A 25376-nucleotide genomic window follows, 5' to 3' on the forward strand; every position below is an offset into this window, starting at 1 on the left:
AAAAGGAGGACACAATATATCCTAGACTCAGGGTCTGCTAGGAGGCTGCACCCCTTTCTTCTGGGAAAAAACACACTACTGTATGGGCACCCAAGTGTTTTTTTTCCTCCTGGCTGAGCACTTTTTCTGCTGTCATAGGTGGTGGGTCTATTCTGTGGTCATCTTCTGAAATGGTGAGTGTGTCTCAAGCACTTGGCAGAGTTACTCCTAAATACTCCCACTTGGTAGTGCCTTGATTTGCTGAGGGGATGGATGGAGCAGCAGCTGGCATGAAGAGACCGTGCATGATCAGGGAGCAGGATCGTGCCAAACTAGCTCCCTGTCACACACACATATTCTGGACATCAAGTACTCTGGTTGCCCTGACATCCACGTGTGTGCATGGTGACCATCTTCAGCCTTCATGCCTATGGCTGGGCTCCTGAAATCTTCCCTGCTGTAGGTGTTAGCGCTGTATTTGCATGTGCCAGAGGGTGGGGCAAGCAGGAGTGTCTGATATTGGGAAAGACTGGTTCTATTTATTTATTCGCCACTCTCCCCCATTCAAAGCAACCTACAAAAAATAAATGGTGTTTCCGTGCGCTCTGGTTTCTGTCACAGTGTCCCGTTGTGCCAGAAGCAGTTTAGTCATGACCTGGTAAGCTGTCTGCAGACAAATGCCGGGTCCCTCGGCCTGAAGCGACCTTTGACTGGACTTAGATCTATGTCTGTCTGTCTGTCTGTCTGTCTGTCTGTCTGTCTGTCTGTCTGTCTGTCTGTCTATCATCATCTCAGATCCACTTATGTCCCGCCCCACTAAAAGATAAGGTCTGGATGAATGTTTTTGACTAGCACCTAAAGACTGATAATGATGGCACCCTGGAGAGAGCACATTATAAACGGGGAGTTGCCACAGAGAAGGGCCATTCTTGTGTCGTCAGCCTTTGTACCTCCCTTGGAGGGGGCACACAAATAAGGGCCTCAAATGATGGGCGGATATGCCAGGGTAGGTAGGGAAGGGAACTGCTTGGTGTGCATTGGCTCTCAGCTACCATATTGCAGGAGTGGTGTTCTGCTTTGCCACATCTGGTAGCAGCTAAGGCTAAACACCTTTCGTGCTGTCTTATGCAATTGTGCCTGCACTAGCATCCCTAGGTTTGATTCTATGCCCTCTAGCAGCAGAACACAAGAGAACAACAGGAATGCAAAATGGTTGCAATTACTAGTGGTAGCTGTCAATCTTTGAATGTCTAGGTTTATTAAGAACATTCAAATGGTAACACAGTAACAGATTGGAGAATATTAATGGTAGAATACATGCAGCTAGCAAAAATGACAGCCAAAATGAGAGGGCAGATGAAACGAAATGTCTATAAAGAATGGGGAGTATTTGAAGAATATTTAAATAATAATATAAAAAGAACTCCACTGGCAAAACTAGACTGAGCCTGTTAGACCATCAATCGATATTACAAAGGTGACAGAGAATATGAATAGAAAAGAGAAAAAGGTAATATGGGGGAAAATATTGTGAGACATTACTTAATTAACAGAAAAGAAACAGCAAGCATAATTGGAGGTCAACAGAAAGTAGAAATTGTTTCAGTTTCTATTATTTACACTAACAATGTGTATCTGTATTTGTATCAGTGTGTGTATTTGTGTGTTTTGTGCTTGTATTTGTGTGTTTTATGTTTGTTTATTCTTTGTAATTCTTTTTAATCAATAAATACATTATATATGTGTGTGTGTGTGTGTGTGTGTGTGTGTATAACACATTCAAATGGATGTGAAAACATGAGTGATTTCACTGGAAGTTTTGTAACTTTAAAGATGTGTAGAAAAAAGAAGAAATCTAAGCAGGAGTGCCAGGTAAGCCCCACGCCACAAGGCACAGCGCAAACACCCCATTTGAACAGCAATACCCATCAACTTGGGGGGGGGTGCTCAGGGACCTCAACCCCCTAGGAATTTGGCAATGGCAGTCACCCCTTCTCCTCTGCCCCTAGGCAGCCCCTGGGACAGAGAACCACCTTACTTCAGCGCTTCTCTGGGGCCTGCCATAGTGAGAAAGGAGGGAGATACCTAAGCCGCTGCTTCCCCTGACACCTTCCCTCCCTTGCTAGAGAAGGGTATGGCAGGGGGCTGGCCTTGCAAGCTGAGGAGAAAGAAATGGGCCATGAGAGGGACATGGACTTGTCAGGTTGGCAGCTGCTCATGGTGTGGATTGTCTCACAAACTATTTCAGGAGTTTTTCCATTGTAAGCCAGTTCACATAATGCAGATTTTAAAGAAGTACTTCATAAAACGCCACACGTCTAAAATGAAAGCAAATACAGATGGTCTAGTCTACAACAATCAATGGTTCTGGGGCACTAATTGCTCTACTTGGAAGGCATAAATTACAGCAACAGTGAAATTTAGAACAAAGGTCCCAGATCATGAACGTTACATCGATCCGATTTATAAAACCTTGTTTATATTGCCTTTATCTGCCTCCCTGTCCAGCTCTCTTCCCCTTTCCTGTTCCCCTTTATTTGATTATTTGCATATTTATGCTAGTAAGTACTGTGAACCCTGCTATATTTTTAAAAAAATATTTTTATTGGTTTTATAAAAGGTACAAAAAAGAGAAAAAATGCAAAAAAGAGAAAAAAAGAAACAAAATACAGAGAACAAGGAAAAAATGTTTCTATAACAATATCATATATAATTCTTATTCTATCGACTTCCTCCTTCCCCCCCTTCCACGTTTCTATTATTGACTAAACTTTAAATAAATCCTTCAGGGTTTACTGATTTTGCCCCACAGATTCGGAGAAGGACTGGGTTGTCCATAATTTGCAAGGTGAAATGCTGTCAATGCTGCTTAAGCCGCCTTGAGTCAACAGCAGCTAACTTGGGAAATGCAAAAGGGAAAGCCCCCTCTTTGCCTCATGGAGGAGGTCTGTGCCTGTCCGGCTAATGCTCCTTCGCTCAGAATCACCACATGGGACGTGATTGGCCAAAGGGGCTGGCTGGGATTCAAGGCAGCCTCTATATATTTCTGAAAGGAAGCAAGCTGCTGCGTTCCAGACGGAGTCTGAGCCTCCCCACACACAATCCGCTTGGCATCAAGGACACAATAACCACACGGCAAGATGTGCAAAGGACTAGCTGCCTTGCCCCACACATGTCTGGAGAGGTGAGAATACCAGTTTGTCTCTTTAAACAGGAAAATTAATGGGCTGATGGGCTGAAAAGGAACACAGCATCCTTTTCTCAGAATGAGAGTTAGCGTACATTGAAGACAGAAAATATATCCCTAGCATGTTAGGAGGTTCTCCTGCTCTCATTCATTTTAGTGCAGATTCTGCAGGAGAAGGGCCAGGTGGGCTGGGCCGGTGGTGTCAGGATGGTATAAAATGAGTTTCATCAACACAGTAAAAAAATAAGGCGTAACAGAACAGAAAAGTATAATTAACTGAGTTAATTTGTTTTCTATTATGCATGTATGGAACCAGACAGCTAATTAAATTTTGGATTTATAGAGGTGAACTGTCATTTTGAAGGATACCATAGAAGGTTCTGTTAAGGCAAAGCAAGAATGTGGAGAATGAGCTGAGTTCTCTGCTATCTATGCTTCCCCACCCAAACTACCTTTTTATAACTGTCTTTATCCCAGTAGGATTTATTTCCATTTTTAAACCCATACTGGGAGGAAAAAAATGTCTTATTCAATAGGAGTTTCCTTGAGAGGGACTGTGGGTGGGGAAAGGGCTTAGCTCTTACTCTGTTCATCTTTAATGCATTCTCTCTCTCTTACACACACACACATTCTATTTTATATGGATTTGATACAGGTCCCATTCTGCACATGGCCTGCTTTTAATTTAGCCCTAAGGCATGAGCTAAATGATAGATGGCCTTTGGAAATATACTGTGCTCCAAGCCTCGGTTGGCCATCTGAAATATCAGGATAACAATCATGAAATAAATATACAAAGATTTCCATTAAACCAAGTAACAGCCTGAAGATAACAGATGAGATAACGGTATAAACATTTATTTTATAAGCAGCTGATAATAACCGTAGAGATCCTAACTTAAAACAAAAGCAAAGAAACCTCTTTGTCTCTTGATGAAACAGACTGGAGGCCTGAAGGTTTCTTACAAGGTTTCCTTTTCCAAGAGTTTACCCCTCTGGGTGAATCCAAACCATCAAGCCCAGCTAAATGGATAATTTCCGCACAGGAATTGTACCTGCAGTCATCCTGATATTGCTTGCACAGGTCATCATAAAGATTAGTGAAATCATGAATGAAGTTCTTTCAGTATTCTAAGTGCTAAGGATTCTAAATGTTTGTAGCTAAATTGCAGTCAACTTCACTTACCTGGGAGTGAGCCCCATCCAATTAATGGGACTTACTTCTGAGTAGACATGGTAGAATTGCAGCATGCGTATATCCTTATGGAGCCCAAATGGCACCATCCCTCACACAAGGGAGAAGTATCGGAGGGCTGGGTTTTGTTTTGTTTTGTTTTTGCAGAAGCGGGACACCTAATGAAGCAAAACAACAAAACAAAACCGTAAACAAGCCCACTAGGTGTCTGTTGGTGGGAGTGGAAAGAAAAATGGCTCTCTCCTCTTTCTGAGAGTACATGGAATGGAGTATGTTGAAAAAAGGATGGAAAGCTGAAATGCTGACTGCCTGGAGGGCTGAGCAGAGAGTGCACACCACACTGCAACATTTTGTTGCAGGTCTTCTTATTTAGTAGTGAATAGTTTCTAGCTTGTCATCACTAGCAAGACAATGGGCTACTGGTTATTCTTTAAATGCAGGATTTCCGTGTTTTTTAGTACTCTCGAGTGGGGTCAAGCTATATTTGGATTGCAGGGGGAGGGCAATCACTAAGCATGCAGTGTGAAGCCCCTCCTTGGGCTTTGTCATGTACTGCTGGTGCTACCCTGTTTCTCTGAAAATAAGATGTAGCCATAAAATAAGCCCTAGCAGGATTTTTAAGCATTCAAGGAATATAAGCCATATCCCCAAAATAAGACATAGTGATAGGCGCAGCAGCAATGCCGGCCACAGCAGGAGAAGGAGGAAAAAAAAATTAGACATCCCCTGAAAATAAGCCATGGTGGGGGTTTTTGAGGAAAAATAAATGTAAGACAGTGTCTTATTTTTGGAGAAACACGGTAGGTTGTATTTCTTAGTAAAAGTGCATACTTTTCAGGATTTGTTGGATGTCAATGGATTTTTAAAAAGAAAGTATTATGTGGGAAAGCAGTTCTACATAATATGGAAGACAGTAGCTTTTTCTTAAGACTTTGGACACCATAGCAATCATTCCTAGCATTTATAACCACACAGCTTTTGACTTTTCAACAGCACTTATTTACACACATCCCCTATGACAAATTTGCCATGGCGAGTGCTGCCCTTTCTTGTATTGCACTGGGCCTGTGGTGCATCAGACAGGAGGGAACACCCAGCGAGAGAAACAAAGATGGCGGGAAAAACACGGACGACAACATGGGTGGGGGAGACTGAGGGAGCTGAAAGGAGGAGGAGGAGGAAGAAGCAGAAGCTGCGTCCTCACTCACACACTTTTCTCCAGTTTGCCATTCTTTCACTTTTTATAGAGAATTCAGATTACATTACAATCTTCCATTTCAGCATTTTCTGTGTTATCTTTCTACCTCTATTTCATATGTAGCTGATCGTCGTGATCGTTGGAAAACAATTACAGCACTAACCTCTCAAGTGTGGCCAGGCAAAGTGGCATTGAGAATTTCCAGGGCTCCTGTGTCTTTAATTAAAAGCATCCTGTTAGCTAGTTCAGCCTGTTTTCTGTAGAACATGACTGGGGTGGGTGGGTTATTGATTATATTTGCCTTTTTTTTTTTGCTGTTTGAACAACTTTTCAGTAACTGCCACTGACTGATCATTTATTTTCCTTGGTAGTGGAGAATTATTTATCTTCCGTTTATATTTATATTTATATTTTTTATATAGCATTAGTGCTATTTCACTGTGTGAAAATGAAAAGATTAAAGAGGAAGAAATCAGCAATGAAAAGTCCTCCACCCCCACCCCGGCTGCTTCTACAATTCACAGGAGCTAGAAGTGACAATATGGCAATTTAGAAACGGTCTTCAATCAGCAATAAAAAGCTTTTAATCAGTCATCCCTGAGCCTTGCTCAATAGGAAGAAATGAAATGACCTGGATCAGCAAACAGCATGTTTTTAATTAACACTAGCATCAATCTTTGACTTCTCGTTGTAGTAATATTTATTAAATTTGTTTGTCACTTTATCTTGCCCAAGGCAACTCAAAACAATTTATAACCAACCAACAAAAACAAACAAGCAAAACCCATTTAGATGCATTAAAACTAAACGGTGCAGGGAAAACCACAGTACATAAGAAACATCCCACCCACTTCTGAAAGGCCATGGAGAGGTCAAAGGCCGGGTTGAAGAGGAACCCCTTTGCCTGGCACCTAAAGATGTATAATGAAGGTGCCAGGTGAGCCTCTCTGGGAGAGCATGTGGGGAGCCACCACAGAAAAGGCCCATTCTCCTGTTGCTGCCCTTTGGACCTCTCATGGAGGGGGCACACGAAGAAGGGTCTCAGTTTATATGGGAAGAGACAGTATTGCAGTCCTGAGTCGTTTAAGGCTTCATAAGTCATATTATGTGCTGTGTTTAACTACTGTTTTGATAGTGCTAAAGGGCCGGCAGAGACGAGGAGTTCAGAAAGAGAAGAGTGTAAATGTGTGAGATAAGCTGGAAGATTGGGGCAGCGGGGGACAGGGGACGGGACAGGTTGCATGAGGAGAACAATTCCTTCCATTGGGTAGCAGCAAACCCTCCAGCATTTCTCTGCTGAAATTAGGGACATCGTACCAGGGGGTACCCAGGATCAAAAGTAGGGGGAGGGGGGCAAGCCATGGTCGTTCAGGTTGTGACATTTCAGCATGGAAAAGGTGAATGAAACCAAAATTTTAAGAAAATCATATATAATTATAGCAGTGCTTTATTATGGTAGTTATTACAATTATTTGCTTGAATTTTTTTTTAATTTTTATTCTAGTTACATGTCTTATACTAATATCATTTTTCTTGGGTTTGAAGAAAACTTGTTCAATCCAGTCCTGATTTTCCTTGAAGAATTTCTGATGGACACAACCCAGTCAGTCTGTCCTCTCCCATTGTACTTTTGAGCCAGGTCTTTACCCTTTAAAATTTAATTTTCTACAGAAATTACTTAACTTACCTTTTTGGAACCAGTTTCTTATATCCATTTAGGCAGCCTCGATGTCTTCTAAATGTAAATAAGAAGGTAAACTAATAGCGGGCGGCTAGAGCCCGCTAGAGACCTCTCCCTCCCTTGAATCCCAATGGCTGGCTGACATAGATTCCTCTATCAGTCGCTAGGTGGCTCTAGATACTACTCGGTTTTTACACCATTTCAGTGTGGTAAGCAACTGATTATTCACCATCGCCCTACCTAATTTTGTTTCATTTCATCACTTTATAACCATTTATTTTATTTTTTTGCTTCTGGGTGGGCAGCTGCCCCCCTGCCCCTCGCTGGGAACACCCATGCATCCTACCACCCCCTCCAACATTTCTCCGTTGAAAATAGAGGGGTCATTCCACGCCAAATCACCTGATTTTAATACTTGACTGTGCTCTCATGACTCAGATTTTCTTCAATTTTTAAAAATGTGATGAGATAACCTATGAGATAACCTCAAAATAATATTTTAAGATTTTTTGGTCCAAAATTGGGCACAGGATAATTTTTTGAAAATTTCAATTTTCACATGATTTCCCAATAAGGTATAAAAATGGTATTAAGTGCCACAGAAAAGGGTCGCCGACCATTCAAAGTGAATTTTGTCATTTTATTCCTGGTAGGTTCAGTAAGCCATAGCACGCAAACCACAACTAACACATGTTTCATACTATGTACTTGTTATGTTTTAAAAATAAGGAGAGTGTTTTTTGCGGTTATAAAATAAATTGATTTTGAAGTAAAAATTTTACAAAAAAAATATTTCTTTTAAAGACAAGTTTAAGGTCTCTTTGAGCCTGAAATAACTCACATATTTGTGAGAATAGTTAAAAGTGTACCCACTTATATTACAATGTAGGGGGACAAAGGCTGAGAGAGAGAGCCATAATTAAGGCCAGCTACACACTTCAGGGTTGAGGTTGTACATGAACCAGAGACCTGGTGCATGTTTTAGTGTGTACGCCACAAAAGTACACCACACAACCTTCCCCACCTTCAGTGCTTCCCAGCCATGTAGAAAACATCATTTTTTACATTTTGATGCTGCTACTGTATTTTGTACACCCTAGCTCCCAGATAAATTGTTTTTTCAAAAGTTATTTTTTAAACATTCTTTATAATGTTCAGATTTCACAATCCAAACCTTTTTTTTATAACCCAGAGATAAATAAAATTCCACCAAACTGGATATTAGTTTGGATTCTAAAACAAGTTACCTTAAGAAAGTTTATGAAAGGAAAGTTTACCTTCGATTCCTACTCCTAGCAGCTGCTTGCACACCCAGAAAAGCATTTTTTTGGGGGGTGAATTCAGCCTGGGTTGGGACATGGTGGGGCTGCTGTTGGGTGGGGAGCAGAGAATGGGAAACATTCCTTCCACGAAATCCTTCAAGTTATTTTTGGGAGCCAAGCCCAATTTGTAGTGACTCCCCCATCCAGCTGTAGAGCCTCGTGTGCCCCTCCTCCATTATTTGGGAGGGCTCTCCCCAACCTCCAGAGATACATTTTGAGGGGTGCAGGGAGGAGAAGGAGACTTTCCCCCCATGAACTTTCTAAAATCAACTTCAGTTCCAAACTATAATTGAGCACAAAGTCGAAGACCAATATATAAATAAGTTAAGAGAATTGTGATAAACATAATGTGCTCTTGCACATGTAGCTTATTCTTCCTTTGAAAAAGAAAAGAAAAGCAGAGGAACAGGCGATGATTCCTGCTTGTTGATCAGCTGTCAGAGGAGAAAGATTCTGGCTTGGGCTCCGGGGAAATGCAGTATTAAAATGTGGAAACCCTAACCGGCAGCCTGGAGCAACATACAGCCCCCAAACCAGTTTGCCATGTCAATGAGCTGCCCTTATGGCCAAATGTTCCTGTTGCTCGAGCCGAATCCTGGCTTCTCTCCTGTGCCCATCCCACACCTGCTCTGCGTCAACACCTGCTGCTTTGCTGTGCTCGCCATCCTTCAATTCCAGCTTTGCTTAATAGCAACTCTGGGTGCAATGCTTTGGTGTGCCTGGCGATGTGCTGAAAGGAAACAAATGGGTGCTGTCCATGAGTTTTATTAGCCATAGGCCGTGACAACAGAGGCATCGTGATCAAAGAATAAAACAAGGGCAGGGGCCCAAATCTGTGTGGAAAGACACAAGACAAGAACTATCAATCAAAGAAAATGCCTGGTTTTCATCTGATGAAACAGAATAGCAAGCCAAAGATAATATGAGAGCATGAAGACTTAACCAAAGAAAAACCACAGAGGTCCCAACCTAAAAGGGAAAAAAAAACCCTCTTGATTTTTATTTTTATTTTTTGTGGGGACGGGCTAAATGGCTTTGGTATCTGCTGCTTGTAAATACAGGTCTCCTTTCTATAGTTTTACACTACTGGTCACTCAAATCCCTGTCAGGAGAAAGATCATTTCACAAAGCCCACAAGGAAGAGAGCAAGACAGTGTTAGTAGCTGTGGCCTGTGTTATTTTTCTAGAAAAAGAGGTGCCGGAACTCACCATGAACACCTCCCTCATTCTCTTAGAATGGCAATGGTGTTCCGGCTGAAAAAAGCCCAGGCCCCAGGGAATTTCAACACAAGTGGCTCCACATGAGGTGGAAAGGGAATGGCACCAGCGCTTCCTAGAATATGTCCCAGGAAACCAGCTGGTGCAAACACAGCCTCAAAGCAGGGAATAAGCCAACTATTCCCTTTATTGCGAGTGCCATTTTATTTTGCAGAGCCAAACACACACACCTCCTTTTGGATCTCTTCCTGATCACGGGATGGGATTAATTGATTTCTTTTTATGTTTTAATGGATTTTTTTCCATACTGTAGTTGCTTTTGGAAAAACTGGACCCTTGGTAATACAACTGGATGTGATTTGTTTTGACAATCACATTTTCTTATCTTCTTTCACTGTTTGCTTTTTGTCTGGACACTTAATAGTTATTTCATCATGTGTTCAGCAGCACCAACTTAGCATTGCTGATTTACGATAAACTGTTAATCTTATTTCTGTGACTGAGCTGGATGGTGTGAGAAAGGGGGCATGCAAGACTCAGACTCTCACGGGTTGCCAGCTTCGGCCATTGTTACTTGTTCCACAGGCTGTGTACCAAAATAAGGTCCATGTTCCTCCCCTGGGGTAAATGTACTGTTACATGCCACCCCAGGCACAGTTACACAGGGTTCATGTTTCCTTTTGGGAATGGGGCACAATAGAGACAGTGGTGTCTTTATCACAAAGGGTTGATTTACACATATATACAACCTGAACCTACGATGGAGGGGTTCACAGCATCAACACCTCAAGAGGGTCTTGCTTCTTCCATAGCTGCAGCCTTGGATTCAAACAGACCTCCACCGCTGCTCTCAAACATTGCTCTGCCTCTCCTATTTGCTGCTTTGTTTCTTGGTCACAAAACTCCTATCTCTAGCTCACATAGCTCCCCACTCTCTAAACCAGAGGTAGGCAATCTCAGGCCCGTGGGCCGGATGCGGCCCAATCGCCTTCTCAATCCGGCCCACGGATGGTCCAGGGATCAGCGTGTTTTTACATGAGTAGAATGTGTCCTTTTCTTTAAAATGCATCTCTGGGTTATTTGTATGGCCTGCCTAGTGGTTTTACGAGTAGAATGTGTGCTTTTATTTACAATGCATCTCTGGGTTATTTGTGGGGCATAGGAATTCGTTCATTTCCCCCCCAAAAAATATAGTCCGGCCCACCACATGGTCTGAGGGATGGTGGACCGGCCCACGGCTGAAAAAGGTTGCTGATCCCTGCTCTAAACCTTGGCTTTACCTATTTGCTGTCCCACACAAAGTCTCTTTGTGCTTTGTCTTAATGGCTTGTCAACCCACAGACTAGCTTGGATTAATTAACACTTTTAAGACTTGCTAAATTGAGGGATTAATGCAGTATCTCTCGGTTTAACACCCCAAGGTTTGATTAGATTTTAACACTTTGCTGAATCCAGGGCTTATAGTGGTCTAGCAATTTCCTAGAATTAGAAGCCTTTGATTAAATTCTAACACTTACTGGTTCCAGGAATTTAGAAGTGTTTGGCACCCACAAACTTAATTGCAGCGCCACAGTGCCAAATAATGGCACGACACCGAGAGAGGCATCTCCCATGTTTGCTTCTTTTTAAGTTAAATGCATCTGGGAAAGAAGGATCATAAGCTACACAGATAACTTTTGTTATTGGGCACAGCATAAATATTGAACATAGATGAAAACATGGCTTACAGCTTGGGAGGGGACATTATCCATTACTGCCTCCTGCTGATAAGGCTAATAGTTGCTTCATCAGGACTGTGGAGGCTGGAATGGCTGAACCAGTGGCGGAGCTTCATGCTCTGCCACTGGGGGCAGAGAGCAGGCATACTGCCCCCAGGGACATGGCACGCGTTCAGGGGGGGACGCGGACGGGGCGGGCAGCCGCGATGGCGCCCCTGGGATTGCGCTGCCCGGGGCGGCACACCCTCACTGCCCCCATCTTTCTATGCTACTGCGCTGAACCCTCCTCCTACCACCTCACAGCAGTCACTTAAAATTTAAAAAAACTGTGTGTGTATGTTTACTGCATTCTTGCGATTAACGAACGTCATGTTTAGTTTGGCCTTCTCATGAGAATTAGGCCTAATCCCATTGCATTCTGGCAGCCACATCTCTACCTGCCCCACACCTGATGTAGGGTTGGGGCAGGTGGGCATGCTTTGGCTAAAAGACTTCATGGGCCAAATTTGAACCCCTGGCAGGCCATGTTTGGCCCACAGGCTGGAGTTTCCCCACCCCTGTCCTCATGAGAAGACATTGCTGGGCTGAGTCTCCGCTCACAGTCCTTCTGTACAGGGGTTACTGTGTCTATAATCTGTTTGCTTGCTTGAACTAATAATGCTCCTTGCCTCTAGCGCCCATCCCATCCAGCTTGCTCCCACATGACTTTTGGGTTTTGGTCCTGTTGCCACCTGAGATGCTGATTGCCAGTGAGTTCTGATCTAAGCAGAAATTCAACAGGTGCAGCCTTTCCTGGCACAGAGATAGGACAATACTTATTTATAAAATAGTTACCGGTATTTATAAAACTGACTGAGCAACTGACAGATCGAGCTGGGACCAAACTGGGTGCAATCTCCTTGGCTAACTTTCTGGGGATGGGCCAGCAGGAAATGTACCCATCTTAGTCCATTGTACACCCGGTTGTGTGTGGTATCAGTAGATGTCAGTAGATGTCAGAAGCACAGGAAGGCAACATCCCTAAGCTCTGTCATTTCAAAGAAGTTTTCAGAGCTTCTCCTGCTTATGGTTTTTAATCTGCATTAATTGCAGAGGAGTTCTGCTTATCCAAGAGGTCTTTGCTTTGATATGGGAGATTCATTTGATATTCTGAGGATAAGCAAATAATATTGCTTAAGAAACTTTGGTGAAAGGGAAAACCACTTCAGCTGAAATTTGTCTAGAACTGAAACAGGCTTTAGTTCCCCTTTGGAAGTTTCAAAGCAGTTTTTCCTTTGTTTTGAGAGGATGAGCCTGCAAGAACCTCCCTTGGAGTGAGGCAAAAATAGTCCGGCACAACCATAAAATATATTCCCCCCCCCCAAAAAAAGGCAGAAGAAACTGCTATTCTTGCATGCTAAAACCTTGCATACCCAAAAGTATATTTTCTTTGAAGTTTCTAAAGCAACTAGTGCTCTTGCGTTTATTTCTAGGCTCAGGGACTCCCAGAATACAGAGTATTCTTTCTCATATTGGGGGTGGGGTGGGGGGTGCTCAGCTTGGATCCACGCTCAGTATGCCTTTCTAATGAGAGTTTCCTTACTCAAGAGACACCTCGGTCAAAAGAGAGCATGGGGACTTAGCCACCCTTTGGCCTATGAAAAAGGCTTTTCCCAGGTCAAGTGAATACATTTCTTGGAACTACTGATTGTGGAAATAGCCTTAGCATCTGTTGACGTCCTCCAAAGAGACAGATGAGTAAGATTTTGACTCCAGGGTCCAAAAAGCCAAGAACATAACGGTCAGTCTTCAGAACTCTTGGGATTTCCTGCCTATGAAGAAAGGGAAAGAAAGAGAAAAAACGGAAAGAAAGGGAAAGGAAAGGAAAGAACACTGTGCAGGGGCAGCCTTTTAATAAGGCAATAGGAAGCCATATGTCAAGAATGCTTTGATGGTGTTTCCTGCTTGGCAGGGGGTTGGACTGGATGGCCCTTGTGGTCTCTTCCAACTCTATGATTCTAAATGTAGAAGCAACTTGAAAAACTACCTCTCATAAATTATGACAAATGTATTCAACTGTCTCAGACTAGCATTTATTGAATACAATGGCAGCTACACTTACATTCCTCCCCCCATTCTCTCTCCCTCCAGAGCCAAGGAGATCAAGACCAAGTTGGGCACACTGCTCCAGAAGCCTGACTCGGCTATTGACTTGATTATCCCTTACCCAGAGAAGCCGGAAAAGCCAACAAAAGTCCAGAAGTAAGGATATAATAATTGGTCCACTCTGTGACCCAGTTTTCTGCTGTTTTCGTTTTTCCATTTTGCTGAAGGTCATTTTCTAACAATGTTGAAAGTGTGGTTGGGTGAACTTTTGCAAAACATTTGAAGCTTATTACTCATCATAATACCCTTGTCAGCCTCTTTGAACTCTCAGGAAGGTGGGGCCAAAGTCATGAGGTAGTGGGAAAGTCAGAGGGTAGTGGCTAGTAAGCCTGAGGAAAGTGTAGGGATGGGCCTGGTGTTTCAAGCAATGTGGAGCCTGGTGATGACAGGGCAGGGTTGAGATATCTGACAAAGAGGGTTGCGTGTGTGGGAGGAAAATATGAATTCCTGTGACCCACGTGTGTGGGGGTAAATAATAAAATAATTGGCTGGGTGCATTGATTCAAAACATGAGGCTAAACTCACTCTCCAGCAAGAGAAAACCCCCAATAACAGAGTTTAAATTCACAAAAGTCAAACAACAGTAAACGTGAGAATATAGACCTTCTTCGTATCCTCTTTAGTCTGCTTGCAGAGCATTCCCCTCTTTCTACCCTTCTTACAATGAACAGACCACAGAGTGTTAAGTAAGTTTAAAAAGTTTTACTTGCAAAATGTTCCAAAGGTCAGATTCATGCATTTATCCAAGCAGCAGCAAGGAGAACACAGGCAGAATACTCTTGGGTAGAAAATATAGAATGATAGCTTCAAACACATGCTCTAAGTTTGGAGCAAAGCTTAGACATGTCTTCCTTGGTTAGTTACATATTGCAGAAAGGGAACAGGAACAGAAGGCTTCGCTTCCTCCCTCATCAGCAAAGAGGGAGTATGATCTACCTGAGTCTAGGAATCTAACTCTGTGGTGTTAACCCCTTCGTGCAGTAACTAGCACTCATGCATAGCAATGTTTGACTACAATTTCCCAAAGCGTGCCTAATTTCATGATATTGAGTGCAGGCTGAAGGGATAGGTGGAGGCCAGGAGCGGGAAAAACAGGGGGATAGCCAAAATTGACAAAGTGATGGAACAGGTAGCAAGCCCGGGGAGAAGCTCTCTGGAAGCTTCTGGCACCAGTGAATTGTTCTTTTCCAACAGGCTGATGAACAGGGAGGGAAAGAGAGAGAAAGAAAAGTGGGTGGCAGAAAGACCAGAGAGAAACGGAGAAAGAGAAAAGGCTACTTTGGTCTCTCGTGCTACCCAGCACTGGCTTCCTACCCTACTCCTATAGAGCCAGGCCCAAAGCATTAGATCTAAGCCAGTGGGACAGATCCAGTTGAAGTTCAAGGCCCAGCAAGGATTTGAATCTGGAGTTTTCTGGTCTAAATCCACCATTTCAGCCATTATGCTACACTGACTCTTACCTCACTCTCACCACCACATATAGTGGGAAAGGCAGTTCATGAAGTAACAACACATGTTTTCACTTCACTTACGACAGTGGGTTTGTCTGTCTGTTTAAAGCAGTTATAGGCTACCTTTCTAAAGTTCTCTCAAGGTGGAGCTGAAAGAATATAATGTTAAACTTTTAAAATGACAAAATCCAAAGGTAAGCAACACTTTAAAATAACATGAGTCAACATCAAGTAGCACAAACCACAGCAGCCAGTTAGCAGTGCATCCAGTGAAAGCACATGACTTAAAAGTCGCTTGGAACAAATAGCTCTTCAAAGCATTTCGCAACAACAAGACTGAAGGGGTCAAGCCAACTACTGTATATACCCCTTGAGAAGGAATTCCAGAGTCGAGCCACCACTGAAAAGTCCCTGTCCTTCAACCAATCTTAGGCAGGCCAGCAACCTGGGTCTCCCGTGCCGAACTGAAGGCACAGGCAGGCATGTTGTTGTTGTTGTTTAGTCGTTTAGTCGTGTCTGACTCTTCGTGACCCCATGGACCAGAGCACGCCAGGCACTCCTGTCTTCCACTGCCTCCCGCAGTTTGGTCAAACTCATGTTCGTAGCTTCGAGAACACTGTTCAACCATCTCGTCCTCTGTCGTCCCCTTCTCCTAGTGCCCTCCATCTTTCCCAACATCAGGGTCTTTCCCAAGGATTCTTCTCTTCTCATGAGGTGGCCAAAGTATTGGAGCCTCAGCTTCACGATCTGTCCTTCCAGGGAGCACTCAGCATAGGAGGTCTCAAATTATGTATGGTCAGCTTGGGAACTGGGGCCAGGAATCAGGGCAACTGGTACAGAGTCAGTGCAACATGTTCTGACCACCTAGCCACAATGATCAGACTCTTTCTGTACAAGTTGACGTTTCCAAGTCGTTTTCAACAGAAGCTCCACATTCTGAGTGCATTGTCATAGTCTAGTCCAGGCATCCCCAAACTGCGGCCCTCCAGATGTTTTGGCCTACAACTCCCATGATCCCTAGCTAACAGGACCAGTGGTTGGGGAAGATAGGAATCGTAGTCGAAAACATCTGGAGGGCCCAAAGTTTGGGGATGCCTGGTCTAGTCTGAATGTAACAACTGCTTGCATAACCAAGACTAGATCAATTTCCCCCATGTAGGAAACAACTGGCGTAGTGGCATGGGCTGGTGAAAGCATACCATAGACAATGCTAACCCTGGAGGAACCCTGCCCAAAGCTGTAAACGTGGTCTTTCAGAACACAACTTCATGCAGGATCAACTGAATACTTAGGACCTCTTTCTTGTCAGGATTAAGCTTCACCTTAGTTGCCCTTCCATCCCAAATCGTCCTCTAGACACCTGTCTGGGAGTGCCACAGCCTTCCTGGGATTGATATGTGGAAAACAGAGGTACAGCTGTCTGTCACCAGAATCCTGATGACACTGCGCATTAATACAGGCATCAACAGGGCTTAGAAATAAGTGTTTAAACAGGAAATTAAATGCCCCTGTGATATATGAGGGGGGTTAAACTTCATTTTACAAAAGGGGAAATAAAACCAGCTTGAAAGTTGATCCCATGGCTTTCACAGCTTGTCAAAGGACTGCGAGTCGATATATTGATCCCGTCAGTTAATAAAACTTCAGATGTATTTTAGCAGGTTTAGAAGAATAAGAGTTTTATAGGAAGTGTGCAAAGAAAAGCAATAGTAAATGGTACTAACTGCTGGGAGGCACTGGTGGCGGATGGCGCCAAGGAAGCCTGTTGGCATTGCTGCCTGACTGATCTACAGCATTAATCACTGTCATTTTTATCTGAAGGAAAACAGTCTCCCATCTGTACTGAAGATAAATCAGTTCCAGGAATTGGAACAAAATAAACACCAGTAGCATCTGCTTTTGTAAAGAAGAAGGGTGGCCTCAGTGGGAGAAGGGAAACTACTGTATATTGGCTTTTTGGCCCTGAATCTGTTTCCAATTACTTCTAACGAAGGTTCTGCAGATAGACTGATCTGAAGATTGCATTGTGATCTGCATGGCTGTTATTGGCCTAGTTTGAACAGTCATTAGAGACAGAAATTAGATAGATTGTGCACTTTCCCTTTTCAAAGTCATTAAGAACAAATTAGGCAATGTGCTCCATCTTGTTCTGATAATGGAAACAACAATCTCATGTTGTCAGCCAGCGGCTCCTCTGAGTTTCTGGAAGGGGGAAAGCATTCTGTTTTCTATTATTCCTACCGGGATAAAAGTTTGCTTATTTTTACTATTTGCTATTTTTAATTTCTGATTTTGTGCATCATGCAGAAACCCCACCCCACCCCATTAATTACTGCCAAAGTAGATAGATGCAGCCTTAAATACACAGATACATAACAGGCAGCTGCATATCTTGTTTTTCTGTAGCTGACCGGGCAGCCCGATTCTCACTGTGAAGGCAGCGTGTGGGAAGCAGAAACGTATCTCTTCAGATCAGAATGGAGCCAGGTCTATTGTGGAATCAGTACTGCCCTTGCGGCATTCAGACAACATCAAAATGTCAACTTGTACTTTTTTTTACATTTTATTTGGATTTCTTCTTACTGTGAAGAACCAGTTAGATAAAAACCACCCATCATTTCTCTGCAGTCACTGCTAGTGTGTGGAAGCTGCATTTTTTGGGGGTGGGCAATTTGGAGAGAGAGAGAGAGAGAGAGAGAGAGAGAGAGAGAGAGAGAGAGAGAGAGAGAGAGAGAGAGAGAGAATGATCTATTAGTTGCTGGTCCCTGCTATACATTGGCAGCTGGTGAAATCTGGGCGAGTTCTGTGGATGGACATGAGCGAAATTTGCAAACTCTCTTGCTCCGGAGAAGCCTAGAGACATCTATACCAGGCATCCCCAAACAGCGGCCCTCCAGATGTTTTGGCCTACAACTCCCATGATCCCTAGCTAACAGGACCAGTGGTCAGGGATGATGGGAATTGTAGTCCAAAACATCTGGAGGGCCGAAGTTTGGGGATGCCTAATCTATACAAACAGGAATTGTGCTCCCTCTCCCTCCCATTGCTTCCACTCCTGAAATTAGGCTACGGTACTTTCACCCCAAATAGCCCTGATTTCCTCTGCCCTCCTCCACACACCAGACAATGCTGTTTATCTTTTCTAAGAAATATTTTTTTCAAGCATCTTGAAAGTTTATGCATCTTGGTGTTTCTTTGCTACCTTTATATAGAAAAAATACACACTTCATTTAAAAAAAACACCCTGGAAAGTTAATGTGAGGAGGTATCTTTATGAGCTCAGTCCTACAGGAAAATTTGTGTATCTGACAAAACCAGGGATAATGCAGGATAATGTACACCCTGGTGGGAGTCCTAATGGTATTTACCTTTATACAATAAAGAGTGCTTTACAAGTATACTACTATGCTGACTATAAGGTGGTTGCCAACATTTTAATTTTACATATGGGGAACTGAAGCTGAGAGAGACAGGAAGAAGCGGGGAGGAGAGTGTAACTGATTGGCATATTCGCCCAGGCTACACATTTAATCCATTGCAGAAGTGGCAACCCAGAACTCATATTTATTTGGTCTGGGATTCCCAGATCCATGTCCGGCCTCCAGCTCTCCATTCATTGGTAGTTGTTTGCCTTGGAATACTCTAGATCTGCATCACCTCTCCGAACCAGGCAGGTTTATGCCACAGTGGCCTCGCTTCTCTTCTTCTCCCTCCCTCTTGAGTGATGTTGCCAGCTTGCATCCCCACACCCCACCCCATACATGGCCGATGTTGCTTTTGTCTTAAACTAATCACTGAGGGCTTGTCCACACTTCCGCTTGTCCGGTGCCCAGAAAGCACAAATTTGACCAGTTTTCCCTTTGCCAGGGAAAACCTACTCTTTACCTTTAAATCAGAACAAACACAATATTTGCTCCAATTGAGCGCTAAAGTGTGGTTTTCTCCAGGGGAAAGCAGTGAGACAATAAGAAGTGTCGATAAACTCTTAATTTCAAGTCCTGAAGGTCTGAGTAAAATCAGATCATTATCATCCATTTCATTGCTGTGAGAACCCTCTGGCATGTCTTGCCTGAGACAAAGGGGGGTCATTGACTACATCCCTTAGGAGGGCGTGGGAACTGATGTTGGATCTCTGGGAGGGACAGAAGCAAACCCCGAAGCCACAGCCAGAGCAGGGGAAAGAGTTCAGCCTTCAGAGAACTTTTGAGAATGAATGAATGAATACTCAAGGGATATGGATGGAAATGGATCATTCCCCACTTTGCTCCAGACTGTTTCTGCCTAGTTCCACACAAAATAAACTGGGGATGTTAGAAACGGAAACATTGGAAGCAATGTCAGGAGCCCCTACATGGTACTTCAAGGCATCAGGGAAGAACTGTGTGTTATACTCGAGACAGGATTATGGCCCAATACTGCTACCCTAAGTAGAATTCCTTCTCCCTCGCTCATAGAATGGGGGATCATAAAGTGCCTTTCCCAAAGCCTCACTCCGACGCACTGTCTGCCACAAGAGGTGAAAATGTATGGTGTGATTGTCGTGGTTTTGCTCCATAACGATCCAGAGCAAGTCACAACAAATAGTTAGCAGAGTAAAAACGTTTAAACTCGATGCAGGGTGCCAAAAAAGATTCAGAGAGCAATCAGCTTCATCCAGTATTATTTACTGAAGGCAAATGAGCATAACAGTCACAAATCAAGTTGCAGCAAAACCTTAACTTACTCTTACAATAAGACAAAAAACTTAGCACTTAAATATACAGATCACCACAAAGGAACAAAGCAGAGAGGTTCCGGTTTCCGCCTGCAGGAATGGCGGACCTGTTTTCCATCTCTCTGACCTTCGTAAGGAATTTGGCGGTTGCTAGGGGAGTAAATGGCAACCCCCTACCCTCTCCGGGGGTTACGGAGAGGGGCCGCTGGCCCGCGATGCCCCCAGACCCACTACGACTGTTTTTGGAGTGGGGGGAGCTTGGGCTGAGCACTTACAAGGGCCAGGACTCCCGGACGCTAATCTGCATGGCGGGGATTTCCATGGTTAAAGAAGATAATTAGGCTTAAATCTATGGACATACTTCAGAAGGAGGGGAAGAAGCGCTGTTTACTGCTGAGAAATTTATGCTGCTGAGGGAGAGGAGTCAAAGATTGTACTGCATCTGGAAGAAGGATTGATGGGGACGGAGCGATAAGGGAAGTGAGTTTTTATTTTTTTTTCTTCTCGTACCTTCCCGGACGCGATGTCCTGGCTTGTTTGGAGTGAAAGAGAAGCAAAAGACTGTGTGAGTTGAACTTTATAACTGTTGTTACTGAGCATATTTTTTAAAGATGTGGAGTTGCCGATGAGAAAAGCCCCCCCCTAGTCGGACGGAAGGAGTTCTGGACGCGTTCGGAGGATTTATGAGCTGTGACGCACTTTAAATTGGAGCAGCGACCTGAAGCTAAGTTCAGCTATAGGGCAAGGAGATCCATTAATTTACCAAGAGTCTATGGTTTGATGTTTGGGTCTCCTGCCTGGAAAAGCTGTAAATTCTATAATGATCGTAAATCTTCATGGCTATGAGAGAAAAGCTTTTTAAAATGGCGCTGCTTCGAACTGCTTCGACGCAACAGGGAGCTCCATTAAGAAGATTTATGGGGAGGCTGGACTGATTAACTCACACAGGAGAAAGAACATCTGTGAAACTTTGTTTGATATTTATCTCAGCAGCTGGGAAACAATCGGATGAAAGTGGAAAACATCTATGTGACTGTAAGGGGAAGATCTGGATTATTATGAACTTGGAGGACGATTTGAACTTTAGAAAAAAGACGGCAGTGGACAGTTGCGAGGAATTCCCAATTTCTTGAAGCATGGGAACCCAAATAAAAAATTCTTTAGATGATTTGGCATAACATTCGGTTTGATTGATATATATATGTGTATAATTTGAAATATTGAATGTGATATAATTGGTTTTAATTGGAAAATTAATAAAAATATTTTTTTTTTAAAAAAAGGAACAAAGCAGAGAGAACCAAGAAGTAAAAAGAGAAAGTGAAACCAGGCTCTTTGGGGCCTGTTCTTATAGGCAGAATGACCTTGAGAGAGAAAGATAACAGGACCAGTTTAAACCAGCTTATTTTAGGGTTGCCATATTTCAAACTGAAAATCTGGACAGAAAGTTAAGCTTTGTTTTTGGAAGGTTGTTGAGCTTTTTGGGCAAATTCACAAAAAAAAAGTTTTTAAGCTATTTTTAAGGAAGATCTCCAAAAACACTGCTAACATGCCATACGTCTGGAATTTCCTGGACCTTTTTAGCAGTTTCTGCCTGGACACTGCTTCTGACTGCAGTATTCCAGATATGTCCAGGACGGTCAGGATGTATGGCAGCCAGTGGTGGGGAATCTGTAGGACTCCATTGTTCCTGTTGACCATGCTGGCTGAGACGGAGGGGAGTTTGTACCTCAAGTTTGCAGCATCACTCAAACCTGGAACCTGAGGAAGTATGGAGTCTGTGCACCCATAAGTTTTACCTAATTCCAAATCTTGTTCCCCTGGTCTTTTTTACATACATAAACAAACAAACAAACACACACACACAAACAAACAAACAAACAAACAAGAGAATGGAGATGTTAGCCTAGATCTCCATTGCCTCATCTGGTTGAGCCATGAGCTACAAACCAATAAGTCCTTAGTTCGACTCTCCCTTCTGGCATAAGCTCAGTTGCTGAACTTATGTGAGTCACTACTCGTCTGTGCATCAGTCTGCTCATATGTCATACAGGTATGATAACATCAATCTTCCTTCTAGGTGTGTGAAGTGCTTTGAACAAGAATAAAGTCAAAATGCTAAGTGTGATTATTCTCAATCCTTCTCCACTGTGATGCCTTCAAACGCTGACAAAATCTTTCTGCTGTATTTTATCAGTGACTATTTTCACTGACTTTAATGGGTGTGCTTAAATATCTCCCCCCTCTCATCTTTTCAGACCATCACCAGAGGAGGCTTGGCAGTGGCGCAACTCTCTGGAGAAACTCCTGCAAAATCCATGTGAGTTTGCTGTGGGGTCTCTACTGGGAGCACCTATTCTAGCAATGTTAGAGTCCTTGCAGGTTGTGGGTGTGAGCAGGTTAAATCATTCCTTGGGAATGACAAGGAAGAAGTGCAATCATAAGTATTTAATAATAATGACACTACACAAGGGCTTTGGATGAAAACTGAATGATACTGTGCTACAAACTAGAGACATGGAGGAATCCAGATATACAAGTAATAAAGGTGTTGGTAGTAAGGCAATATGACAGAGGGGAAACCCAGTATGCTTCAAGCAATTCATAGGCATTTGACATGTGCAGAAGTTGAATTCCAGCCACAAGTTAAAACAAAACAAAACAAAAAAATCCTTCCAGTAGCACCTTAGAGACCAACTACATTTGTCATTGGTATGAGCTTTCGTGTGCATGCACACTTATTCAGATACGAATAAGTTAGTTAGAGCAATTAGACTCTTAAGGACATAATGATTTAAATGCCATCGTCTCCATTCATAAGGAGCACAACAAAGTCCTCCCTCTCCCATATAGCTAGCCTTCATGTGAGCTAGGGCTTCTGTGTCTAATAGTCCCTTAGTATGGCTTGCTAGAATCCTGCTACATTATCCTCCTCCAAAGACTACTTATTATTATAATATGATAGATTCAAACAAGAGAAAATGGAACTGGTATAAGAAGTTGGGGTAGAAATACATCGTTCTGATATAATTTGTAGGTACGATGGAAGAAAAATGATACAGATGTTGAATATGGGAACCTGCATTTCCATGTCAGAAGCCAATGTTGTCTCTTATTTGAAAGGATTATGGTGAATCCATTATTTTAAATGGTGACCTTCCCCCAATTTTTCTCTGTGCAGACGGGCTTGCTAGCTTCAGGAGCTTCCTCCAATCCGAGTTCAGTGAGGAGAACATTGAGTTCTGGATTGCTTGTGAAGACTATAAGAAAATCAAAGTGCCTGCTAAAATGACTGAAAAGGCCAAGAAAATCTATGAGGAATTTATCCAAAGTGAGGCTTCCAAAGAGGTCAGTTATTTGCATTGAAAGGAGTTCATAAATTTGCTGTGTGCTAAGAGTTGTCTCTGGTGGAATGATCTCACACTATTATCCCCCAAATCACAAAACAATTCTCTAAACTATCCCCTGCTTGTATATTGTCAGGGGGACTCCTTACAAGGACCCTCCCCCAGTCATCCTGACCAGCACTTCGCCCAGTGCTAGCAGCGGGTCAGGAGGAGGGAATGAGGAATGGACTCAGACGTGTCAGAGCCTAGGCACCAACCCAGCTGGCCAGAAGAGGAAGGACAGCGCAGCGAGGTGCCGCCAAAGGAAGGACGGGAGAAGGAACCAGCCCCTTCTGGCACCCGAATTGAGGCGCGTGCCCACAGGACTAGGGGGCGCATTTTGGGGTGCCCAGGCTTTTATGCTGGTCCAAGATGCGAAGGAAGCCATTGCCAGGTTCTGAATCGGACTAGGCAGTCATGTTTTCTGATATCTCTGCACTGTAAATAATATGCACAATAAAACTCTGAAAGACAGAGCGGACTGGAACATCTTTACTCGAGAGTAGCCGCAACAATCCCCTGACATATATATCATAATGATTTGCTGTTGCAGCGACAGTTACAGCGTTGCTTCCTGGTCATCGTGCAACATACTTGGGAACTCTACTTTTTTACACCTTTAATTTTAAGAAATTGAATACCTAAATTAAAGTTGTAATACGGCCTCGGTCCAGTATACCTGAAGGAGCGTCTCCTCCCCCATCGTTCTGCCCGGACACTGAGGTCCAGCTCCAAGGGCCTTCTGGCGGTTCCCTCGCTACGAGAAGCCAAGTTACAGGGAAGCAGGCAGAGGGCCTTCTCGGTAGTGGCACCCACCCTGTGGAATGCCCTCCCACCAGAGGTCAAAGAGAACAACAATTACCAGACCTTTAGAAGGCATCTTAAGGCAGCCCTGTTTAGGGAAGCTTTTAATGTTTGATGGATTTCTGTATTTTAATGTTTTGTTGGAAATAAAATAATATTATTATTATTTAGAACTTTGCTCCAATTCAAAGCCTGCTAATTTCAACAGGCTCTGCCAACATTTTCAAATTAAAATTTGTATCCTTTGAAATTTTACACCTCCCACATACAGCCCACAACCAAAGCTCATGTACTTATTCTAGGGAAGAGCCAAGAGGTGCCAGGTTCAATTCCTGGCATCCCCTGCTAAATTAGGGATCTCATGTGGCAGGGGTTCAGAAAATGCTCCATCTGAAAGTCCAAAAGACCGACTCGGAATGAGGTAGCGTCACAAGTGGAATTTGTAGCAAAAATTCACAATCTACACAATGCAAATAAATTCAAATATTTAATTATTTTTGCATTTGTGTCCAGATGTTCACTGCATTACAGCCCAGGTTAATTTCTGATATTCCTGGTTTCATGTTTGCCATTGTTACAAACTATTATTGTATTTATTTATTTATATTTAATTTGCAACCCACCCATCTGACTAGTTTGCATGTTGGCAATTCTGCCATAAATCCAAGTGCGAAACGGTATTTTTAGTAGCTCCCTTGCTTTAAATAACACTGTGAAGGAACAGGATTGGTTCGATTTCCACAAATAATCACTTCCCCCCTCCTTCTTACCTAGGTGAACATTGACCATTTCACCAAATCTGTCACCATGAAGAACCTGGTGGAGCCATCTGTGAGCACTTTTGACCTGGCCCAGAAGAGAATCTTCATGCTGATGGAGAAGGATTCTCTGCCCAGATTTGTGCGTTCCAACATATATCAGGAATTAGTAAAGTAGCAATGTGGCAGAGCTGTGCGGGGAACGGCTACTCCCACCCCAAGCAGCGTTGTTACTTACTTACTCCAGTTATCAGTAGCCCGCTTTTGCTAGTCATCTGGGTAGTTGTTTTGCTTTATATGTACAGTATATATATATTTCAAGCTTCTAGATTTCAAAGGCTGTGTTGTTAAAAGTCTTGCCCACACTGTTTTGGTCTTTCTGCTGTTCCAGTTGATTTCATATTACAATTTCTCGAATTTCTGTTCTTCTCCATGAATATCACTGTTACAAAAAAAAAAGCAATTAGATGGGCACACCTACCTAAAATACAACAGATGCCAACTGGTGAAACCTATGCTACTTGTATTTATTATCCCATCACCTACCAATCACATGTCTGTGTCTAATAAAAGATAAGGAGGTTGTGGGGTCTTGAACTGGTGAATTGGGACCCATTGGT

The 25376-nt window shown here is 43.1% G+C and overlaps 1 protein-coding gene across 1 annotated transcript; it reads left to right on the top strand.

Moving 5' to 3' along the window:
- The first annotated feature begins 3047 nt into the window (after nt 1–3047).
- Nucleotides 3048–25271, top strand: LOC118089085 (regulator of G protein signaling 5). Its single transcript, XM_035123489.3, has 5 exons — nt 3048–3163; nt 13629–13739; nt 22067–22128; nt 22990–23156; nt 24773–25271. The coding sequence occupies exons 1-5, from the start codon at nt 3120–3122 to the stop codon at nt 24932–24934; spliced, it is 546 nt and encodes a 181-aa protein (XP_034979380.1). The 5' UTR covers nt 3048–3119; the 3' UTR covers nt 24935–25271.
- The last annotated feature ends 105 nt before the right edge of the window (nt 25272–25376 follow it).

The sequence above is a fragment of the Zootoca vivipara genome, chromosome 7 (genome assembly GCF_965207765.1).
Source record: "Zootoca vivipara chromosome 7, rZooViv2.hap1.1, whole genome shotgun sequence".
Classification (NCBI taxonomy): domain Eukaryota; kingdom Metazoa; phylum Chordata; class Lepidosauria; order Squamata; family Lacertidae; genus Zootoca; species Zootoca vivipara.